General features: G+C 41.4%; 4 protein-coding genes across 6 annotated transcripts in view; 2 read left to right on the top strand and 2 right to left on the bottom strand.

The window, feature by feature from the left end:
- Positions 1-4,188, top strand: part of capn10 (calpain 10) — a 7,729-nt gene extending 3,541 nt beyond the window's left edge. Inside the window, 4 exon segments of the mRNA XM_067605675.1 lie at positions 976-1,336; positions 2,176-2,366; positions 2,494-2,539; positions 3,021-4,188. Of these exon segments, the coding sequence (XP_067461776.1) occupies positions 976-1,336; positions 2,176-2,366; positions 2,494-2,539; positions 3,021-3,050 (628 nt within the window). The 3' untranslated portion in view covers positions 3,051-4,188.
- Positions 4,189-4,287: 99 nt separating this feature from the next.
- On the top strand, positions 4,288-8,478 carry eif4e2 (eukaryotic translation initiation factor 4E family member 2). 3 transcript variants are annotated; one of them, XM_067605673.1, is made up of 8 exons: positions 4,288-4,427; positions 5,356-5,467; positions 5,573-5,707; positions 5,880-5,984; positions 6,087-6,239; positions 6,331-6,471; positions 7,202-7,278; positions 7,370-8,478. In XM_067605673.1, the coding sequence occupies exons 1-7, from the start codon at positions 4,408-4,410 to the stop codon at positions 7,235-7,237; spliced, it is 702 nt and encodes a 233-aa protein (XP_067461774.1). In that variant the 5' UTR covers positions 4,288-4,407; the 3' UTR covers positions 7,238-7,278; positions 7,370-8,478. The 3 variants fall into 3 exon arrangements, with proteins under 3 accessions (XP_067461774.1, XP_067461773.1, XP_067461775.1); XM_067605672.1 differs by having other exon boundaries at positions 6,331-6,467; XM_067605674.1 differs by lacking the exon at positions 4,288-4,427 and adding an exon at positions 4,737-4,867 and having other exon boundaries at positions 6,331-6,467.
- Positions 8,479-8,611: 133 nt separating this feature from the next.
- LOC137194116 (phospholipid scramblase 2) lies at positions 8,612-11,535 on the bottom strand. The gene is made up of 6 exons (XM_067605676.1): positions 11,027-11,535; positions 10,869-10,946; positions 10,566-10,758; positions 9,176-9,287; positions 8,985-9,084; positions 8,612-8,834 (listed from the first exon to the last, which is right to left on the bottom strand). The coding sequence occupies exons 1-6, from the start codon at positions 11,394-11,396 to the stop codon at positions 8,668-8,670; spliced, it is 1,020 nt and encodes a 339-aa protein (XP_067461777.1). The 5' UTR covers positions 11,397-11,535; the 3' UTR covers positions 8,612-8,667.
- A 278-nt stretch (positions 11,536-11,813) lies between these two features.
- chrng (cholinergic receptor, nicotinic, gamma) lies at positions 11,814-18,495 on the bottom strand. Its single transcript, XM_067605671.1, has 12 exons — positions 18,322-18,495; positions 17,294-17,430; positions 17,159-17,203; positions 16,898-17,022; positions 16,347-16,502; positions 15,108-15,205; positions 14,755-14,955; positions 14,473-14,587; positions 14,261-14,375; positions 13,928-14,168; positions 13,710-13,843; positions 11,814-13,603 (listed from the first exon to the last, which is right to left on the bottom strand). The coding sequence occupies exons 1-12, from the start codon at positions 18,383-18,385 to the stop codon at positions 13,382-13,384; spliced, it is 1,653 nt and encodes a 550-aa protein (XP_067461772.1). The 5' UTR covers positions 18,386-18,495; the 3' UTR covers positions 11,814-13,381.
- Positions 18,496-18,684: the final 189 nt, after the last annotated feature.

Raw genomic sequence — 18,684 nt, forward strand, 5'->3', positions numbered from 1 at the left:
CATCCCTCAGGTAAGGACCACGTAATGGGAAGAGAAAGTCAAACAGTCCGTCTTGTCTATGTGAAAATGACTGGAAACACGCAACACGTCCAGGCCATGTTTTTTACAATTAATTTTGAATTTAGAGATTCAAAAGGTTTCATTCAACCATGTAATTTTCCATGAAACCCTACTGGAGTCATCAGGGAGGAGAAAAAAACAACAAATGTGAGTGCAGAGATAACAAATTGATGCTCTCAAATTAATAAACTGTATGCACAAATTAATAGAAGAACAATGAACAATAGCTCACATTAAACTGCATTATTTAGATTATTTAGATTTTGCCTGTTAAACAAAGTTGTTATCGTTGACATTCCTTAAACATATGTTAAAATGTCAATATTTTTATGGATATATTCTATTAATTTGTGCATATGAATTATTATTTGAGATCACAATTCATTAATTTGTGTACACAACTTTGTTTTTTTTCTGTGCAACACCTGCTCACTCTATGATTTCCCATAGAAATTAATTATTGTTTTTGTGTTTGTTTGTTTGTTTGTTTCTGGTGTTTTTTTTCTTTTTGTTCGTTTTTTTTTTTTTTTTTAAATTTGTTTTTCTCTTTGCAGCCTTGGGTAATAGGGTATAAGGGGTGGGAGGATACAGGTTGCTTTTGTTTGTCGAGTTGTTTTGGTAATGTAAAGACCCTGGACAGAGATGTTGGTACATCTTGACTGATGGAGTTTATATTCTTTGCATGACTATTCCATTTGTGTTGTGTACCCTGTACCCTTACCAAACTACATGGGGGGAAAAAAGCAATAAAAAAGTTGGTCACAAAAAAAAAAGAGTGAATGATTATAAATAAAGAGTGACATCTGCTGGTCAATTTGAAAAGCACCTTTGAAAAGTATCAACTAATAAATTAAACAGTTTTAAAAAATCCTTTTACACACTTCCAGCCATTACTCCATGCATTTTTATACAAAGATTGATTTTCATACTGTCATTTTTCACAATATAAATGGCTGTGTTTATATATTTTATGTTTCTGATTGAAATATTCATCACACAACTTGTCTATGTCCTCCTCAGTGCCCTGAAAAGCCCTCCTCCTCCACAGCCTCTAACAACAGATGGAGAGTGGGAGAACAGTTACTTCCGGGGCTCGTGGGTGGAGGGAAGGACGGCTGGAGGAAGCAGGAACTTCCCGTCTCACTGGCAAAACCCCCGCTTCCCTTTCACAGTGTGTGATGAGCCAGCAGTGACATCAGGAGTTAATGTCAGGATTACCCTGCACCAGAGCTGCCCTGACACTGACCTGCACCCTATTGGCTTTCATGTCTATAAGGTGAGTCAAAAATTAAGGGAGAGTACCGGTGTCATTTAGAGTTATGGGGCATCTCCCTCTGTGTCCATTTCCCCAAAACAAACCACACAGTATGTACTTTGTCAGTTTTAACTTCTCTAACTTTAAGGTGTCTGACCTAGCTTAAAATGAAATATTGGATACTTACATTTCTATCTGTGACATGTGACTCAGAGCAGCACTAGTATAAAATTAAACTAAATTAACACAACACCCAAATCAAGCTTTGCTATTACTGTGATACATCATCTTGTCATTTTTAAGGCGGTCTTCATGTCTGTGAAGATTTTCTCAACAGAAGCACATGGCCTCTCTTGAAGGAAGGAACTATATAGCACACATAGAATACATAGCACATAAATATTAATACATGTACTGTATGTCTGGGAGAGTGCACATTAATCAACATTGACATTTTGACACCATCAATGAAAATGTGCCAGAGTTACCTCAACACAACTGTACATCCAACACAAATAAAAACAGTTGAAACCTATAGTAAAAAAACAAATAACATATTACACTTATACCTACATGTATATTTTGTCCTGATGATGTTAAATAAACAATACAGTCAGCAAGTTATGAAACCTCATAAGCAAATTAGGGTGACTCAATAAAAATGTCAGTTCATTCATGAGTACAGATATAAATTATGCTGACCTTGCAAACACCACCACTGCTCTAAAGAGGAAGAGGAACTAGACAGTTTGCATAAACCTAAAAAATATCTCTATTATACTACATATTATCATACATATATTAGCTTATGATGAGTAGCTGTAATTGTAATTCTTGAGTGATTTTTACTTTGTATCCAGGTCCTGGAAGAGGAATCTGGGCAGATGTTACCCAGGGAGGATCCTGTGGCCAGCTGTGTCCCCCACTGCTACACCCAGGAGGCCAGCCTGTCTTGCAGTCTTCCTCCTGGAGCTTACACCATAGTGCCATCCACCTATCAGCCTGACTGCTCTGCAAATTTCACCCTCAGCCTGGCCCGCAGAATACGCAGGTCAGCTCTGTTCTTGAACTGTGTGCCATTCATTTATTGATCCTTTAATCAGAATGGGTTATAGCAATCGTTTCAGGTAATATTAGGATAACGTTTTCTGAAGTTATAGTCGATGTGTGTCTTTCAGGAAAGTGGTGAGAAGCCAGGAGAGGCTGGGAAGTGCCGTTCAAGAGGTAACTATCAATTAATTGATGCACAACTATTTCATTGATGAAGTCATTTATCCAACAAAAATGTTAAACATTTCTCTGTTCTATATCATTATAAATTGAATATCTTTGTGTTTTGGACTGTTGATCAGACAATAAAACAACTTGATGATGTCAAATTGGGCTCTTGCCATTTTGTCACTATTTTAACAATAAATTATTTTGATGATTAATTGATTTACTTTTTAAAAAATGAACAGATAGCTCGATAATGAAAATAATTCTTACTTTCAATAAATTTAGCCTCTCAGGCAGCACCTCGTCCAACAAATCTCAACAAATCAAACGTTATGTTGAGAGGAAGTCCAATCTAAGGGACACATTTTGGCAAAATAAATGTTGCTGTCTGTAGCTTATATTCATGTTTTAAGTCTGTTCTTGTGGTCAGAAGATGGCAGCACTTGAATAATCCGTCTGTCTTGCTCTGTCTCTCTCTGGGCGGCAGGTCTCTCACATCTCTGTGATGCAAAGCTAGTTCTCTGGGACTGTTACTGCTCCACTGATGTCGGCTCACCTCCCAGTGCCTCTTGGCCCATGATGAAAGAACCAGTTCTCCCATCCACCCTCACCATGGAGACTTGTGTGTGTGTATGTGTGTGTGTGTGTGTGTATGTATGTGTACCACGAGTGGCTGAGAAGGCAGGCAGGCAGAGAGATTTAGTGGGAATGTGTGTGTCGGGACTCCTAGAAACCCCTTTATCCTGAACCGCTGAGGCTCAGGGTTGATGAGCAGCCACACACTCATCGGCGATTAGGACATCAGAGGTTGTCGGTGGGCTGGGCTGCTAATGAAGTATGACGGGACTGGCTGGTGTAAACAAACAGCCGCCATTGAAGAGGGCCGCCGCTGCTCTTGCTCATTCACTCACTGGTGCGCCTGCCGGCCCAGAACAAAGGGCCCTCTCATGAAGGTCCTCACAGAGGCACAGGGGGCAAGGGGCGAGGGGATGGTCTCCGACTGTATAGCCAACCAAACCACACCACACCATACCATGCCATACCATGCCAGAGTTTTCCAGCCATCCCTCAACCCCAGACACCCCTTATCTAGCTTGCAGCGTCTGTCTCTGGAGTTTCCTAACAGCCCTTTTCTCAAACCTCCATCTTCAAGCCTGCCCACCATCCTCAGTAACAGTAAAGTCAGACTTGGACCTAAAGAAGTCCGCCTGGTTGCTGACTCCATCGTCAGCCCCCAGCTCCCTTTTTTGTCCCCCTCAGACTCAGTCCACGGCTCTGCTTGGACCTGAACAGAGACACTGTTTGAAGCGGCCGCAAGAACAGATGACAAGCGGAGGGATGGAGGGGATGAAACAAGGGATGCGGCACATCAGAAGAGGCCGGCTCATATGAAGAAGCCGCTGGTCCTTTTTGTGTTGAGGCTGCTGTGTGTGTGTGTGTGTGTGTGTGTGTGTGTGTGTGTGTGTGTGTGTGTGTGTGTGTGTGTGTGTGTGTGCCTGCTTGTACACATGTATGTGTGCACCGAAGTCACAGGGTTTCTGATTATTGCTGCACTGGAGCCACTGTTTACAGGGACTGTGATGAACTGATTGGTACTGAAAAGTGTATTTATTATGAATGAGATGTAAAGAATAATAAAAAATGTTAAAACATGAGTCGGTGCTGATGTTTTTGTGTGAATTTGTTTAAATTTGTATATCTTTGCATCACACATGTCTTCGTTGACTGTGAGTCATGTTGTGAAAAACCGGTTTGAGCTCCACGTTCATCACCCAACGAGGCGTGCGCGTACACGTGTTCACTGCGCGCGCCGCCGTTCCTGCGGAATTCAGGAGGCTGTGGTCGGACTCAGAAAGGCTGCCACCTTGAAAATAATGAACAACAAATTTGACGCGTGAGTACTCAAAAGTTTCTGTGGTATATGTGCTAGAGAGCGGGCTCCCCGTCGCGCCTGTAAATTCAACCGGGGAGCGTAACGTCAATGAAAGCTGTTGCGTTGCGTGTAAAAAGAGAGGTGTGTCAGCTTAAATGCATGCTCTGTGCGTTTATAAACCCGCACGACAGCGAGGTCCGCACATACAGGTGTGTTTAAAATGAAGGGAAGCAGCAGCAGGGAGTAAATAATGATTTTTAATGGGGCGGTGTGCTGTGTTGTTAGCTGTAGCTTAGCTTGGCGGAAGACGGCCAGGCCCTGAAGCCGCGGTGTGGAAGTTGTTGAGAGGCGGGGAAAGGTGCGCGCACACTCGGCTCAAACTAGACCCCCGTGGCCCTACAACACGGGCAGATAGTTAGCAGTGTGCTGGAGGCTATTTACGTTCAGGATGGTTGCTGGAGGTGTGTACATGTTCACCATTCAACAGTCTACACCTTTGCAGTTCATAGCCAGAGAAAAAGTACACCCTGTTTCCAGTTTGCTTAACACAAGCTAATGTAGGTTAATAAAACAGCCCTGCAATAAACCCCGCCGCCATGAAGGTTACAATGCTCTAGTTTTTGCCAAAAACTGATTTAGAGACGTTTTTGTTCACCTTCATGGCCGTATTGAAGGCTGCAGTTTGGGTCATATTTAGTCTACTCATATCTCAATGAGGGTTGACTTAATATTAGAGACACTTATCAATAGCACCACAAACTACAGCGTCCAAAATCATCATTAAGTTGAATGTTTTCCCTACAAAAACTGAGCACTATTACTTTCATGTAGATAGGATTTATTGCAGATCTGTTGTATCAGACTGCTAGGTAGGCTATACTTTGACCACATTTCAATTAGGGCTAACAGTGAAATGTTTGTTTGCTGTCTGTGTTTCCATCAAATCCAGTCTGAAAGACGATGACAGTGGAGACCACGACCAGGATCAAGGTTCACCGAAAGACGGTGAGAAGGAAAAGACCGAAGACGAGGACAAGGAACAGAACATTTCCAAGAAAAAGGTGAGTCTGCAGTATTTAACAGTGACTGACTCGTATGTATTTGTAACCTCTGACGGTGAATTTAACTTGATTTCCTCTTCTTCTTTTTTTTTCTTTTTTTTGTAGATGGTTGTACCAGGGGCAGGAGAGCACCCTCTTCAATACAACTACACCTTCTGGTACTCCAGACGCACCCCAGGGAGACCAGCCAGCACTCAGAGCTACGAGCAGAACATCAAACAGATTGGCAGCTTCGCCTCGGTCTGTCACTTCTCAAGACTTATTTAGAAATGGCATAGTATAGATAGGAAGGGGGAGCTCTTTGCTTCTGTTTATCACCTTAGCCATAAAATAGACCAAATTTATGAATACAAGCTCATCCTGAGTCATTCTCCCACAGTTGTTTATGTGAACTTCTTTTTCCCTTCCCAAGGTGGAGCAGTTCTGGCGTTTCTATAGTCACATGATCCGGCCAGGTGACCTAACAGGCCATAGTGACTTCCATCTCTTCAAGGAAGGCATCAAACCTATGTGGGAGGTGGGTACCCTAAATGTGCACAACACAGTGCCTCATAATATACTGAATCCTGCTGGTTTTACAAATGCACGACCATTCTGAAACTGTGTGCATCGTGTTTAGGATGATGCCAATAAGATGGGTGGGAAGTGGATCATCCGTCTGAGGAAAGGCCTGGCGTCTCGGTGCTGGGAAAACCTGATCCTGGCCATGCTGGGGGAGCAGTTCATGGTTGGAGAGGAGATCTGCGGGGCTGTGGTGTCAGTACGCTTCCAGGTACACTCACAAACACACACACTCTAAATATGTCGTGCACTTCCTACTTTAATATACTAACACGTGTCCTTTCTGGTTTTTATATCTCCAGGAGGACATCATCTCCATTTGGAACAAAACAGCAAGTGACCAGGCGACCACGGCCCGCATCAGAGACACGCTGCGCAGAGTCCTCAACCTGCCTCCCAACACCATCATGGAGTACAAGACACACACAGACAGCATTAAGTATGTATGTCTCAACATTTTTATTATTTTCTCTCCAACTTCTCTTTCTTATACACACACACACAAACATAGCTGTATGCATGCTCACAATCTTTATATTTTCTCACCCAAGACGCATCGTCGGATCACATTGTAACTGTTATGCATTATAAGTGTGGCAGCCAACAGTGCTGATGTGTCAAACTTAAAACTAATCAGATTGGAGTAGTGCTGAAACCGTTCATAAATCAAATCAATTGACAACCATTTTGATAGTCAATTAATCACTTAGTCAGTTAATTGCATGTGCTGTTAACTTCTTAAATGTGATAATTTGCCATCTTTCTCTTGTTTATATCTTTGTAAATATATTGTTTTGGGGTTTTGAACTGTTGGTCTGACAAAAACAAGCAATTTGAAGATGTTACTTTGGGTTGAGAGAAACTGCATTTCTTTACTATTTTACTTATTTCCTGACACTTCATGGACTAAACCACAACTTTTCCCAGAAAATTTGATATACTAATTAAATTCTTTCATCACAGAACTTAACTGCTGGAAAAAAGTGGCACAATCTGTTTTCCTTTAAATTGTTTTATGAGTTTAAGAAAGATATAGAAAATATATTCTTTAAAGCAGCTCTATCATATTTCATGTGCTTTTGCAGTAAATTGAAGCAGCTGGGGATCTCAGTTGATAAATATATAAAGAACGTGCTTATTTTACTGTGAATGATCTGTGCACTGTCTTTGCAGAGCATGGGAAGACTTCCATGGTCTGGTGAATGCTAGCGGCGGACGTTAAGTTCCTGGCACAGTGAACCTCTGCAAGGGTCTGTTTGTCATTTGCTACATCAGCTTATACTGTTTTTTATGATTTACTTTTGGTCCTCTAATGCCCGTGTTACTTCTCTGTTTGTGTAGGTGTGTGTATATGTGATGTGCTGAGGGATGACGAGTCCAGGGACGGATACCTCTGCGTGGATTGGCACTGTGTAATTTGAAGACAGAGCAAAGGTCGGGATCAGAGGCGAGAAGACCATTCCTCCTTTGTGTCAGATTGGAAATGAAGAGAGAACCTGTTCAACAGAACACTGAACCAAGCCGAAGAGAGAAATACGCGTTATTTTTAATCAACCAGAGAAGACTGAAGCCTCAGATTTTTTCTTTTCTTTTATTTTTTAATGCAAGTTGTAACATCATTTAACTTGCCACCAGAGGGAGGCCATGTGACTGGTGTTTGCTCATCTGGTCAATAGCTGTCGACAAAGTGTACTTGACAAAATACTTCAAAACTGATCTAGATCTGATTTTTATTGTTTAACATAACATCTTAAGTCCTTCTGTTAAAGAAAGTGTATGGTAATCTGTTTTATTGGGACTCAAACAGGGTTGCAGGTAGAACTTATTTTATTACTGTGCTGTATTTTAACTACAATTCATTTGGACATTTCGAACTAGAATTATTACTATAATTGTGTACGATATATTTGTAAATACAGTCCATTTCAAAGATCACTTAATTGAATCAGCAATGATTCTCCATCTTTGACCTGGAAGTTGAATCCCAAAGGATGAGGACCATCCTGTGTTGGGCCAGAGGGTTGTACAACGGGCATCTTATGAATGGACTGCCAAGCTGCCTAAATCACTGTGCCTGGCCTCGAGCCCGACCTGAACCGGCTCTCCCTTCTGTCAGTGTTGTCTTTACCCTGCCTTCAAAGAATCCAATGGGCTCTGCTTTAATGTCCTCAACTCATAGGTGTAACGGAGGTCTGAAACACTGACCTTCACTCCCTTTTTTCATTTTGTAGTACAAGAAATGAGACTGGGCCCAGGGGAGCATTTTTTGGAACCATGTCAAAAAAAAAAAAAAAAAAGCACCTGTAGTTTGTTGAGAAACTGTTATGCTGCCCATGTTTGGTGGTGTGATGATGGGTGCAGGTGTGTGTCAAAAGTGAAAAAGCACTGTTGGATGTACACCTGATGGATTATAGCAATAAATGTCAATTATGCATCTGCTGCTAAAACTGGTTCAGTTTCACTTTCTTTCATAAATGGATGTTGGAGATGATTGGCAGCTTTCACACCAGTCCCTTCTTGCTTTACAGATACAATTTCATGATGAATGCTTGTGCCTGCGAGTGAGTGACGTGCCTCAGTGTGTAGTCCACTTGCAATGTGTCATCTTACTTATGATTGTTTTTGTTGATCAGCTCATCTCAAAAAACATATGATTCTGTAAAGAGATAATGAGAACAATTAATTATATTGTAACACAAGAATATATATTTTTCTACAACTGTGTCAATAGAAATACACATGCTTACTATTAAGAATGTGGTTGCCAGCAGCAACAGTTTGGTTTGTGATTCCATACTTGGTGGCACTGGAACATTGAAATAGATTCACAAATGGTTTTATTTATTTGAAATGGCAGTGGAGGGCATAACAGGCTGCTGGTACCGCAAATGCCTGCATTACTGAAATTAAACATGTATCAGGACAGTGGTTCCAAAAGCTGAGAGGTCAAACTCACCCTCCAATCCAAAATATTCATGGTCCATGTTACGTTCATCATTGAAGCCAGGCCATTTCTTCCATATTGTGCCAATTTTCTCACCAATATTGGAGACAATCTGGTGAAATTGACACAGAAAAAATACAGTTTGAAAACACTCCTGGAAACACGGTTATATAGACATTTATTATGGGTTGTATAAATATTACCTGGAATTGCTGGTTGGAGAAGCAGCGACACGGGCAGCAGGAGCCCTGGATCCTGATGGTAGATGCTCCCTCTGAATCCCACACTTCGAGGAGCGGGGTGAACATGCTCCACCTGAAAACACAGCCAACACTCAGCAACTTAACAGATCTCCTTACGTAATCATGCAATAAGCAACCTGGCATACACTGGCAAACACTTCACACACTGCCGCAGCCCAGCCTTGATGCTTGGTTGATCACATTTTCAGCTGTCATGATTCTGCAGCAGGAAAAGCATTGTTTGCTTGGTGTCAGAGGAGTTCAAACTGGGGCAGGCTTTATTCTAGCACAACTGAGAGAATATTTATACCAAGTAGATCTCTGGTCAGTGAAACCTCTGCCAGGTCAGTCTTAATTGGACATGTGTTACTTCTGGAAAACTCAAAATTCAGCAACACAAAGGCTCCCCAGCTAGCCCTGGAGTCAGATTTAGGCCAGATGAAGAAGGAAGTATTTTGGTTTGACTGCAGAAGACAGGGTGCTGCCATTCCTCCCATTAGCCCACATTCCCATTAGGAAGGATGCCGCATTCCTTCCCTCCCAGCAAACAGCTGTTTTGTGCATTCCCAGGTTTAGACTACACCGGGGCTGCGTGGGTCACTAAAGGCTCTCGCTGCTATTTACAGACAGGCCTGGGCAACTATGATGGCTCAGGGTGGCCAGAGGCTGGGAGTGACATGGAAAAAGGCTCACATGACAAATTGTTCAGTCTGAGAATGTAAAGTATTAAGATTGCTGGTATGTGATTCTGATAAAAGGTTTCAAACGGTTAAAGGCTTCATCCACCCAAATGACCAAAAAAGTTAGAAAAATTACTTATAACAGTGTCTCTGTTATTCTGGATCATCCACAGAACATGCTGTCAGCATACTCTTTAGTGGAAACATGTTATTTTGGTCAAACCACCCTTAAATCACGTTTAAGTATTAAATTCTTATTTTGTACATGTCTTTGAAAAGAAATTCTACTACCAAATGTTGTGTCAAATTATACAAAGTAGATTAAAGCCCCTAAAATATTTGGTTACTTTTTTTAGTATTTCTCTTTACATAAAATATTCACGACCAAATAAGCAACAATATAAGTTAAAAGTTAGGGAAAGAAAACATCCTTAGTTATTCTTTATTGCACTGAAAAACTGAGCTAATCTGCTTTATTAGGTGTGGTTCTGTCATCAGATGTAACTAAATCCTGATTGGTGCACTGAACATGACCTTTTCACCTTTTTCTAACTGGGCCCCTCCAACTGCAGACAAGTGAGAGTGGCACAGACAAAAACAACACATCTCAAGCAAAATGACCAAAGCAGTTAATAGGTTAATATCAAGACAAATACAACAGTTTGGCCTACCTCTGGTGTACAGTGCCAATAAGATGCTTTTGAGGTGTGTAGGCCCTCAGCTCCATAAGGCAGCAACCAAAGCAGCAGGCGTCCACCCTGAGCGGCCGTTCAAAATAAAAGACCTGGCGGCCCTGACGGTCAAAACCCTGCAAGGAACAGGCCCGAGCTGGACCGCAACACTGGAGGCACACACAAGAGCTCTCTAACGAGAGGAAGAGATCAAGAGATACAGAGAATAACAGTAAATGACTAACATGTGAACACGAATGACATGATTGTTCTCGGTTAATGCTGCTGAACAGGCACCAGTACCTTCTACCGCCACAAGGAATTGTGACCTGCTGGCTCCTGTGGCGATGCTGTAGATCCTCCTGGGAACACACTGTGGACCTACAAGTTGGAAGCATTACTCACTTGAAACAGACACACAGAAACACACAATTACAAAAAAAACACTCATTCCTACAGACCTTGTAACTCTGGTCTGGCAGTGATATGAATCTGGCTGACTGTATCCAGCACAGTCAAAGAGTCTGATCCCTCTGCACCTTCAAGCCACTGCTCCTCCTCCTCTGGCTGGTTCAGTTTTCCTGTTGGCTCCACATGGCCGTTCTCTATCTTCATCTCAGGAGCAGGACCTGACAGCTGCTCAGCAGATGCCCAGTCAGGTGGTGTTTGACCGGGTTTGGGTCCAGGTGAGCGATTGTGACTCTCACATGAAGGTCCGCACCTGTTCTGGAAAGCTCTGAAGATCATCTGGATGTGTTTCTCTCGCTCCAGTTGACCAATTGGAAGAGGCTGATTGGTCACCGCTGACATGGTGTAAAACTGAAAATACATGCTGTATATATAACTAAGCAATTGTGTAATAATGACACATCAAAACTTTTTTCAGCCTTAGTTCAGTAAATCAGAAGCAACTATACTTCATACCGTGTGACAGGTGTGTATGAGATCTGGGTCAGACATCACTTCTTTACGTCTGGATTTGATACCAGAATCATATGACACAGTTAACTAGGATGTTTGCAGTTACAGATATAGCAATTTTAAATTGACAGTATTTTAATTGTCCCCAAGTTACTCTTGTGTATTTCCTAAATGTGACATTTGTAGATTTATTCCCAGCCTTTTTTGGGTATGACGTAAAATACAAAGCGATGTCTACTTGCGAGTTCTGAGGCGGTTTAATTTGAAAAATTCCTAGATGCCTGAAGAGGTAAAACTGTATCTTCACAGCTGACTTTTGACACTCACTCACTATCACAAGAAAATATTGTAAGTCAGAAAAATAAGCAAAAGTTTGTTTTTCAAAATGGAAATCATCTTATGACCCCTTAGATTCATGTCACGACCCCTTGTGGGGTCCCAACTTGCAGCTAGTTAAAAAAAAATGTGCATACTCTTTTGAGCTTAAAAGTAAAAAGTCCTTCGAATACAAACTTCAATAGAAAAGATGTTTTTTTTCTATGAAAGGAAGGGTTATGATTTCTTTCTTTAAATTTGAGTTATCTCTTGAATTTATGAGGAGACTTTCCTCTACCACACTGTGTTTCTTACAACAGGCAGACAGTTTCTTGGCACTAATATAAACATCCTCAACTTAAGACAGAGTGATTTCATCTCAGCAGATAGCCCGAGCCTCCTTTTTATTCACATCACATCACACACACTCACAGTTTGGTTACATTCTGCAGCTGCATGCAACAATGTGTATTTCACCACAACAAAGATTATGATAGTACCATAATGTAGCCCTACCTTATGCCCTGCATAGACAGTAATTGCTAAAAGATGCAGTGCACTAAAAGAGTGCAACAGGTGCTCAAGTTTTCCTGCAGCATCTCACCCTCATCTCATATAAATAACAGAGCATTAAGACATAAAATAGCACAATAGAGCATTAAAAGTGTCTTGCTTACCATCAGTGGACCTCCAGGCATCTACAGACAGAGATAATCTAACTGTGAGAGAGAATAGACCAGTCCATCCCCCATGGGTTGTCATGATCAGGAGGGGTTAAACACCAACCTCCTTACCCCTCTGTGTGTTGTGTGTGAATATTCACGTAGTAATGTTTGGCTTTGTGAGTGTGTGTGTGTCTGGAGATCTCACTCCCACTCCTATCCCCGGTTCTGTCTCACCCCCTGACTCTGTTGCCATCCCAACCAGCCGGATCTGCCTTTTGTTGGGGTAGAAAGGCACCACTCAGCCATGTAATTGAAATCCTGCTGCCAGAGGTGGGGGGCAGTGCAGCAGGTCTGTATTTAGAGGGAAGCCTGGGGGGGTCAATGCTTTCTGTTCCCCTCGAAAAAAGGTGTCAAACACAGGATTAAGAAATTTCTGAGATAGTCAGCTGTGTAATTGCATGATTACAGTAGTACTTTCACTGATATAAGCATTCATTTAGAACATTTGGCTGTAAATGACATCAGATGTTTATTGTTTACCTGTGTCCTACAGTGTCTAATGATGAATTTATCACAGTAAACAGTAAAAAAGTAAACTTATTGCAAACATTAAGCTTTTTGTTACCCAGCATTGTATGCAGCAAAGACACTGTACAAGCTCAACGATCAGTAACAGATGACACTAGTATGCAGCATTATGGATCATGCATGCCATCAACAACTGTACCGTCTTCACCATGAACAGGACTTCTGTAATGGATGGTTCACAGACCCACATCAGCAAGTGACACCAATGCAGAAAATACTAACGGCCGTATCACCTCTTCTCTCCCATTTATTACTGGAGATCACTGATGGACGCTGACAGATTTCCACTTTGGTTACACGGATGAAATCTGGTGTTTTTGTTGTGGTTCACCCCAGGAAGTCCGCTCCTACCCCGCTCTCAGTTAGATCTGTGAGATTGTCCATTGAAGGGAGGTACTTCTTGGGATCCCCAAGGAAAGGTGAGGAGGGAGGCTGGTTGAAATGGCCCATCAGGAAAATCCCGATGGTGCCGATAAAAAAGACCAAAGCCATGACAATAAAGCAAACCCTGTCGATCACCCGGGCGACCAGGAACCACTCTTCATTCTCCTGGAGTAAGAAAAGGATCCCATTATTGTATTGGACGCTATCTATTTTAAGTCTTCACATTAATTAAACTGGAGTGGACAAATAAATGTGCAAATGTCAAACTTACATTTTGGAAGTTGTTCTGATGCCTTGCAGTTTCAGCTATGTGTTTGCATGAGGCCACACACTGCCTCAGCTCTGGAGAGACCTTTGCCAGACTAGCGCTGAGCTCCTCTGCTGTACCCTCCTCCAGCCCCTCATCTGGGTGCAAAGCAAACCACATATTCATGTGCTCATATTCTCTGAATTGCATTTAAACATATAGAAATTCATTCCAATACTCACGTAGCTTCTCCATCACTGATCTCATCAATCCATTTCTCTCTTTGAGTCTGGCAAACATGAGTTCAGTCCGAGCAGTTTTCATGACATATTCCTCTGCCTTGGTGATGAGGGTCATGGAGCTGCGGCGTCGGCAGGAGACCGGGAACACATCATTACTGTCAGTTTCTGAGGTGTTGTCATTGTTTGGTGTCCAGGGCTGCATTTGCATCCCCAGCAGTCGAGGCAGGATGTTCAGAAAGATCTGGGAGCGACAGAGTCAAAGGGTTAACCCAGTGGAAAATATGCCTGTGTTGACTGCACAGTATTTTCATTCAACAGCTTAAGAAGTCTCACCTTTCGGACTCTGTCTGTCATAACGTGAGTGTTTGGGGTTCTCAGGGATACGTTGAGAATGATCACACAGTTCATCACTACCATGGTGGTCACTGACATCACAAACATCAGATACCTGCAGTCAAGGTTGAACTTTTATATTATACATATAAGGTGAAATAATCTGACCTCTGAGTTGAAATCTTGCAGTAGAGTGACACAAATGGACTTACTTTCCAATAAGAGGTACCGCTTTTGATGTTTCTGGAACCTTCTTAGCGATAAGGAAGAGGAAGACAGTCTGGCCCAGAAGAGTGGCAATAGACATGGTGCACTTCTGACCGCCGGCTGCACAACACAAAACAATATTCAGTCAGCAGAAAGGTGAGATTTTGTGTTCATGAAAACAATTACTTGTTGTAATATCTGTAATCTCGCAATAGATAATGTTGATGAGACAGAGTTCTGACGAAGCAAATATTTGGCGTATAGAGCTAGAAAAATAGGAAAAAGACCTTTGGCAGGTAAGAAGTAAACAAGCAGGCCGAGGGAGGAGAAGAGCACACAGGGAGCGATGATGTTGATGATGTAGAAGAGGGGCTTTCTCTGGATGATGAGGAAGAAAACCACCTCCTGGTACTCCCGTTCATCCTTTGTGTACTGAGTGTTGATCACATTCTTGGCCGGCCTATGTTTGATGACCCACTCTCCATTCTCTAGCAACAACAAAATCAAGTATTTCATTCTGTTTTCATTGCAGAAGAACATTTTATTGCACTTTAGATGGTTTTATACTGTATACAATTATCTAAGATCTAAAAATGTTGCGAATCAACTCATTTGACCTTGTTACATTAGACTGCTGTACCTGTGAAAGCCTCGGGGTCGATATTTATCCACTCAAACGTGTGGTCATCCTCCTCTTTGAGAACAATTTCAATTTCATTGGCGCTGTAAGTCTGGGAGCTGCACACAGGGGGAGAAGATCTAGTGTCTGTCACCACAACAAACACAACCATCTATTCCATTTTACACGACAGCAAGATGAAAAGGGACCATGAATGGGACTATTGTCTCTGGTTTGGACACTGCGGATTCTACTTAAATACAAAGGAAACTAACATGTGAACATACAGGGCTGTAGCCAGGAAATACTGAGGTCATCAGTCTAAATTTCAAAGAGTAAACCCTCCCCCTTAGATATCTGACGAACCTCCAACAAAGGTTTGTGTATTCATTTAAAAAAATCTTATATCCATTATAATAAAGGCTTTTAAAGATATATTCATTGATGGAACAGCATGTCTTGATTTCTTTGGGAATTTATTCATTTTTGTGGACAAAGGCCTGTGTATTTTTTCTCTAATTTTATTCTTTAATTTAACAGTTTGATTATATTTTATCCTACTACATTATGATTTAACTTTTTCAAAGCCTTCTCTACACCACCAGGGTATAAATCTGAAATACTTAATCCCTGTATCATGACTGAATTATTATTTTATAGCTAAAATTGGTCAAATTTAAAGATTCTTAGTCTTAAAAAAATATCTGAATGCACCTTTGAAATACACCATATGTAATTTAGGGTAGTTTGTGTATAACTGTCAAATGTAAACTCCTCCTCAGGTCATTAAAATCCTCAAATTCCCAGAAACAACAACAAGATCATGACCTCTGTGTCCTCAAAGGTATCAACCTTCAAGTTTTTCATAGATTAAAAAGTTCACAATGAGTGACAAAATATAACATGACATATAAAATGTCCATATCCTTCTTCCTGAATCAAGTCCTGAATATTTTATGTCTTAATGTCTTTATGTGTGACCATAAAACACTTTTTCCATTACGATTTTATTTGAAGGGTCTAGGCTGCTTGCTCTATTGCTGATAAGTCCATGTATTCTTTAAGCCCGTTATCCATACTATAACAGTATATACTAAATACTATATACTATATACTTAAGTCCTTGGTTGACATGACAACATACAGTATTTAAAGATACATGAATGATGAGTTACAGTGTTTAGTGTTTGTGTAATACACCCTAACGTGTACTGCTCACTGGCTAGTCATCGAATCACAGCAGATCTCGTCTCTACTCACCGAAACACCATAGTGCAGTTCTGCCAGTCAAAGGGAAAGTAGTTGACAGTGATGGAACAAGCGCTGCGGTAGATGGCAGGAGGCAGCCAGTACACACAACCGTTAGAAGACACCAGTGCATTGCAGTAAAGCGCTACCTCGAACTGTCCGTCCACACTGTGCACAGGTAAGAACAGAGAGAAACTGAAATTTGTTTATGTATTTTTGTGTATTAGAGCTCACACACAGACACATTCTTGTATGCTGTACAGAATGTACACAAAACCAATTCAAACATTAAAGATGTACTATGTAAAGGTTTTTTTTATAAAGTAACCCTTATCTTCATCAAACAAAATGTGATAAAGGGTACTGTTGCACCTTGTTTCACGGAGACCCTATAGACTATTTGCTATTTTTTAGACTATTTTTTAAAAATAATCTGTTGTAAGCTGCATGACGGCATTAGTGATAATGATTTTTCTGTGTTTCAGTTTAACTTTCTCAACAAGGAGCTGCTTGCTGCCATTGAATCAAATGTTGAGTTAAAATGTGAAGGTTAATACACTCACTTGTTTTCTAGTATGATGTCAGGCAGCCATATACTCTTGGAAGGGATACGTAGCTCAGAAGTGAGGTTCCCATACAAAGCTGACCTGGGTGGTTGGTCCCATCTGAGCCTGTAGTCACACCATTGCTACAAACAGAAGTGATGTGGGTTTCACTTTTGACCGTGTCTTTCAAATACACTGTGGCATAAAGTGTTAAAAAATAATCATCACTGCATGCAGAGCAGCGATAAAATCCAGGAAATGCAGTGTGTGTTAGGTTACCATTTCTATCCAGATGCTGGTTGTCAGGGCCTCCTCCTTTTCATTCTGAATAGAGATGTTCATTAATTATGTTAAATAACATTCAGTCACAAACCCATGCAGTCTCTGGCACTAATCAAAAACTCATTCATTTACCAGGGAGATGAGGTTGGTGAGTGTCATCTTGATTTGGACTTGAGTGATGTCCCCACTGTTCTCCATGGGCCGAACGTTCTTGTTGTACCCTTTCATCAAATCCTTGAAAAGTTCCCCTTCGAGGTTGACTGCTGAGGCTGCAGACAAACCACACAGGTTAGAGCAAGATAATAAGAAAGACAAAAGTTTATTCAACAGGAGTACTACTCAGCCTGTGTTACCCTGATGGTACCATCAGGTTTTTTTTTCAAGTTTTGGAGCTGGATCTCAACTTGGGCTAAAATTTTGAACAGAAATCTGTCTTACAAATTGGAGGGGTGGGGTTTGAAAGACGTGGGCATTTTGGAAGCAGGGCGGGGGTTTCTAATGAATGACGCAATCAAATTGCACAGAGAAATGTAGGATCTGATGTTTTTGGAGTTTGACTCGTAATAAAGACAAAACTTTAGTCTATCTCGGCCTCTGCTGCCTCAATTTTGATCATTCTTTTTAAAAGTCTCCCTATAACTTACTGGACGTGCAATACAAAATCGCTGGAGTGCCACTTAAAGATGACTTTTCTCTCACTTAATGATCATGAGTAAATTACCTAAAACTTACCAACCACAAACAAATGTTTCCAGCAATTGGCTTGTGTCTAGTATTACAGTAATTTCAAATCCTGTGTATTAAATATCACAGCAAACACCTGATGGTCCCTCAGGTGAAACAAATGTAACTAATCTACTCATTTTCCTGCGTGGTTTTCAAAGACTAACAATGGACTGTACAGTAGAACACATTTAACACACATCATGAGTATGGTACAGCACAATAAACACAATGTACACTCCCTGCCAAATAATGAAGTACAATAATGTAACAATATATTCAAGACAAAAGTATATCCTTGTTGTTTTAATTGTTCATTACTGAATCTGTCAGAGTTTGGTGTGGCTGTGCTGAAAAGACCCCACACATGGAAATCCTGAGCAAATAACAAGACCCTGCAACAACCAGTCAGCGGGCTGATTAACCAGTGTTCCTACCTGTGGTGGAAATCATAAACACCCCCAAGAGGAGTGACAGAGAGAGCGGAGGTCCAGAATCCATCAGTGTGTGTGTTTGTGCTGTGCTGTCCGAGACAAAGCTGTGATCACTAATCTGATGCACATGGACACTACTTGATGGGGTTGCTGGCACTCAGCCCATGTGTGTGTATGACTTTGTGCGTTTCCCAGCAGAAGTCAGGGCTCAGGGTGAGGTTTAGAGGAAGGGTTGGAGGATGGGGGGTAGTGTTGGGGGGACGGTTGATGATTGTTAGGGTAAATCCAAGAGTGTATTTCCAGTACTGCATAGCCAGCTGTCATAACAACACACACCCACGCAAATTGGGGTAACATGACACACAC

Source organism: Thunnus thynnus, chromosome 12 (genome assembly GCF_963924715.1).
Source record: "Thunnus thynnus chromosome 12, fThuThy2.1, whole genome shotgun sequence".
In the NCBI taxonomy this organism is placed as follows: Eukaryota; Metazoa; Chordata; class Actinopteri; order Scombriformes; family Scombridae; genus Thunnus; species Thunnus thynnus.

Bases quoted from the DNA above. Each gene is read 5' to 3' on its own strand.
- eif4e2 (XM_067605672.1), top strand. From the start codon at position 4,408: ATGAACAACAAATTTGACGC. The intron at 5,468-5,572 runs GTGAGTCTGCAG...TTTTTTTTGTAG, and splicing joins AGAACATTTCCAAGAAAAAG to ATGGTTGTACCAGGGGCAGG. The intron at 5,985-6,086 runs GTGGGTACCCTA...CATCGTGTTTAG, and splicing joins GCATCAAACCTATGTGGGAG to GATGATGCCAATAAGATGGG.
- LOC137194116 (XM_067605676.1), bottom strand. From the start codon at position 11,396: ATGTATTTTCAGTTTTACACCATGTCAGCGGTGACCAATCAGCCTCTT. The intron at 10,759-10,868 runs GTACTGGTGCCT...TCCTCTCGTTAG, and splicing joins ATTCCTTGTGGCGGTAGAAG to AGAGCTCTTGTGTGTGCCTC. The intron at 9,085-9,175 runs GTAATATTTATA...CAATTTCACCAG, and splicing joins TCTCCAACCAGCAATTCCAG to ATTGTCTCCAATATTGGTGA.
- chrng (XM_067605671.1), bottom strand. From the start codon at position 18,385: ATGGATTCTGGACCTCCGCTCTCTCTGTCACTCCTCTTGGGGGTGTTT. The intron at 17,204-17,293 runs GTAAATGAATGA...ATCTCTATTCAG, and splicing joins TCACCAACCTCATCTCCCTG to AATGAAAAGGAGGAGGCCCT. The intron at 15,206-16,346 runs GTGAGTAGAGAC...CCCTGTGTGCAG, and splicing joins AACTGCACTATGGTGTTTCG to CTCCCAGACTTACAGCGCCA.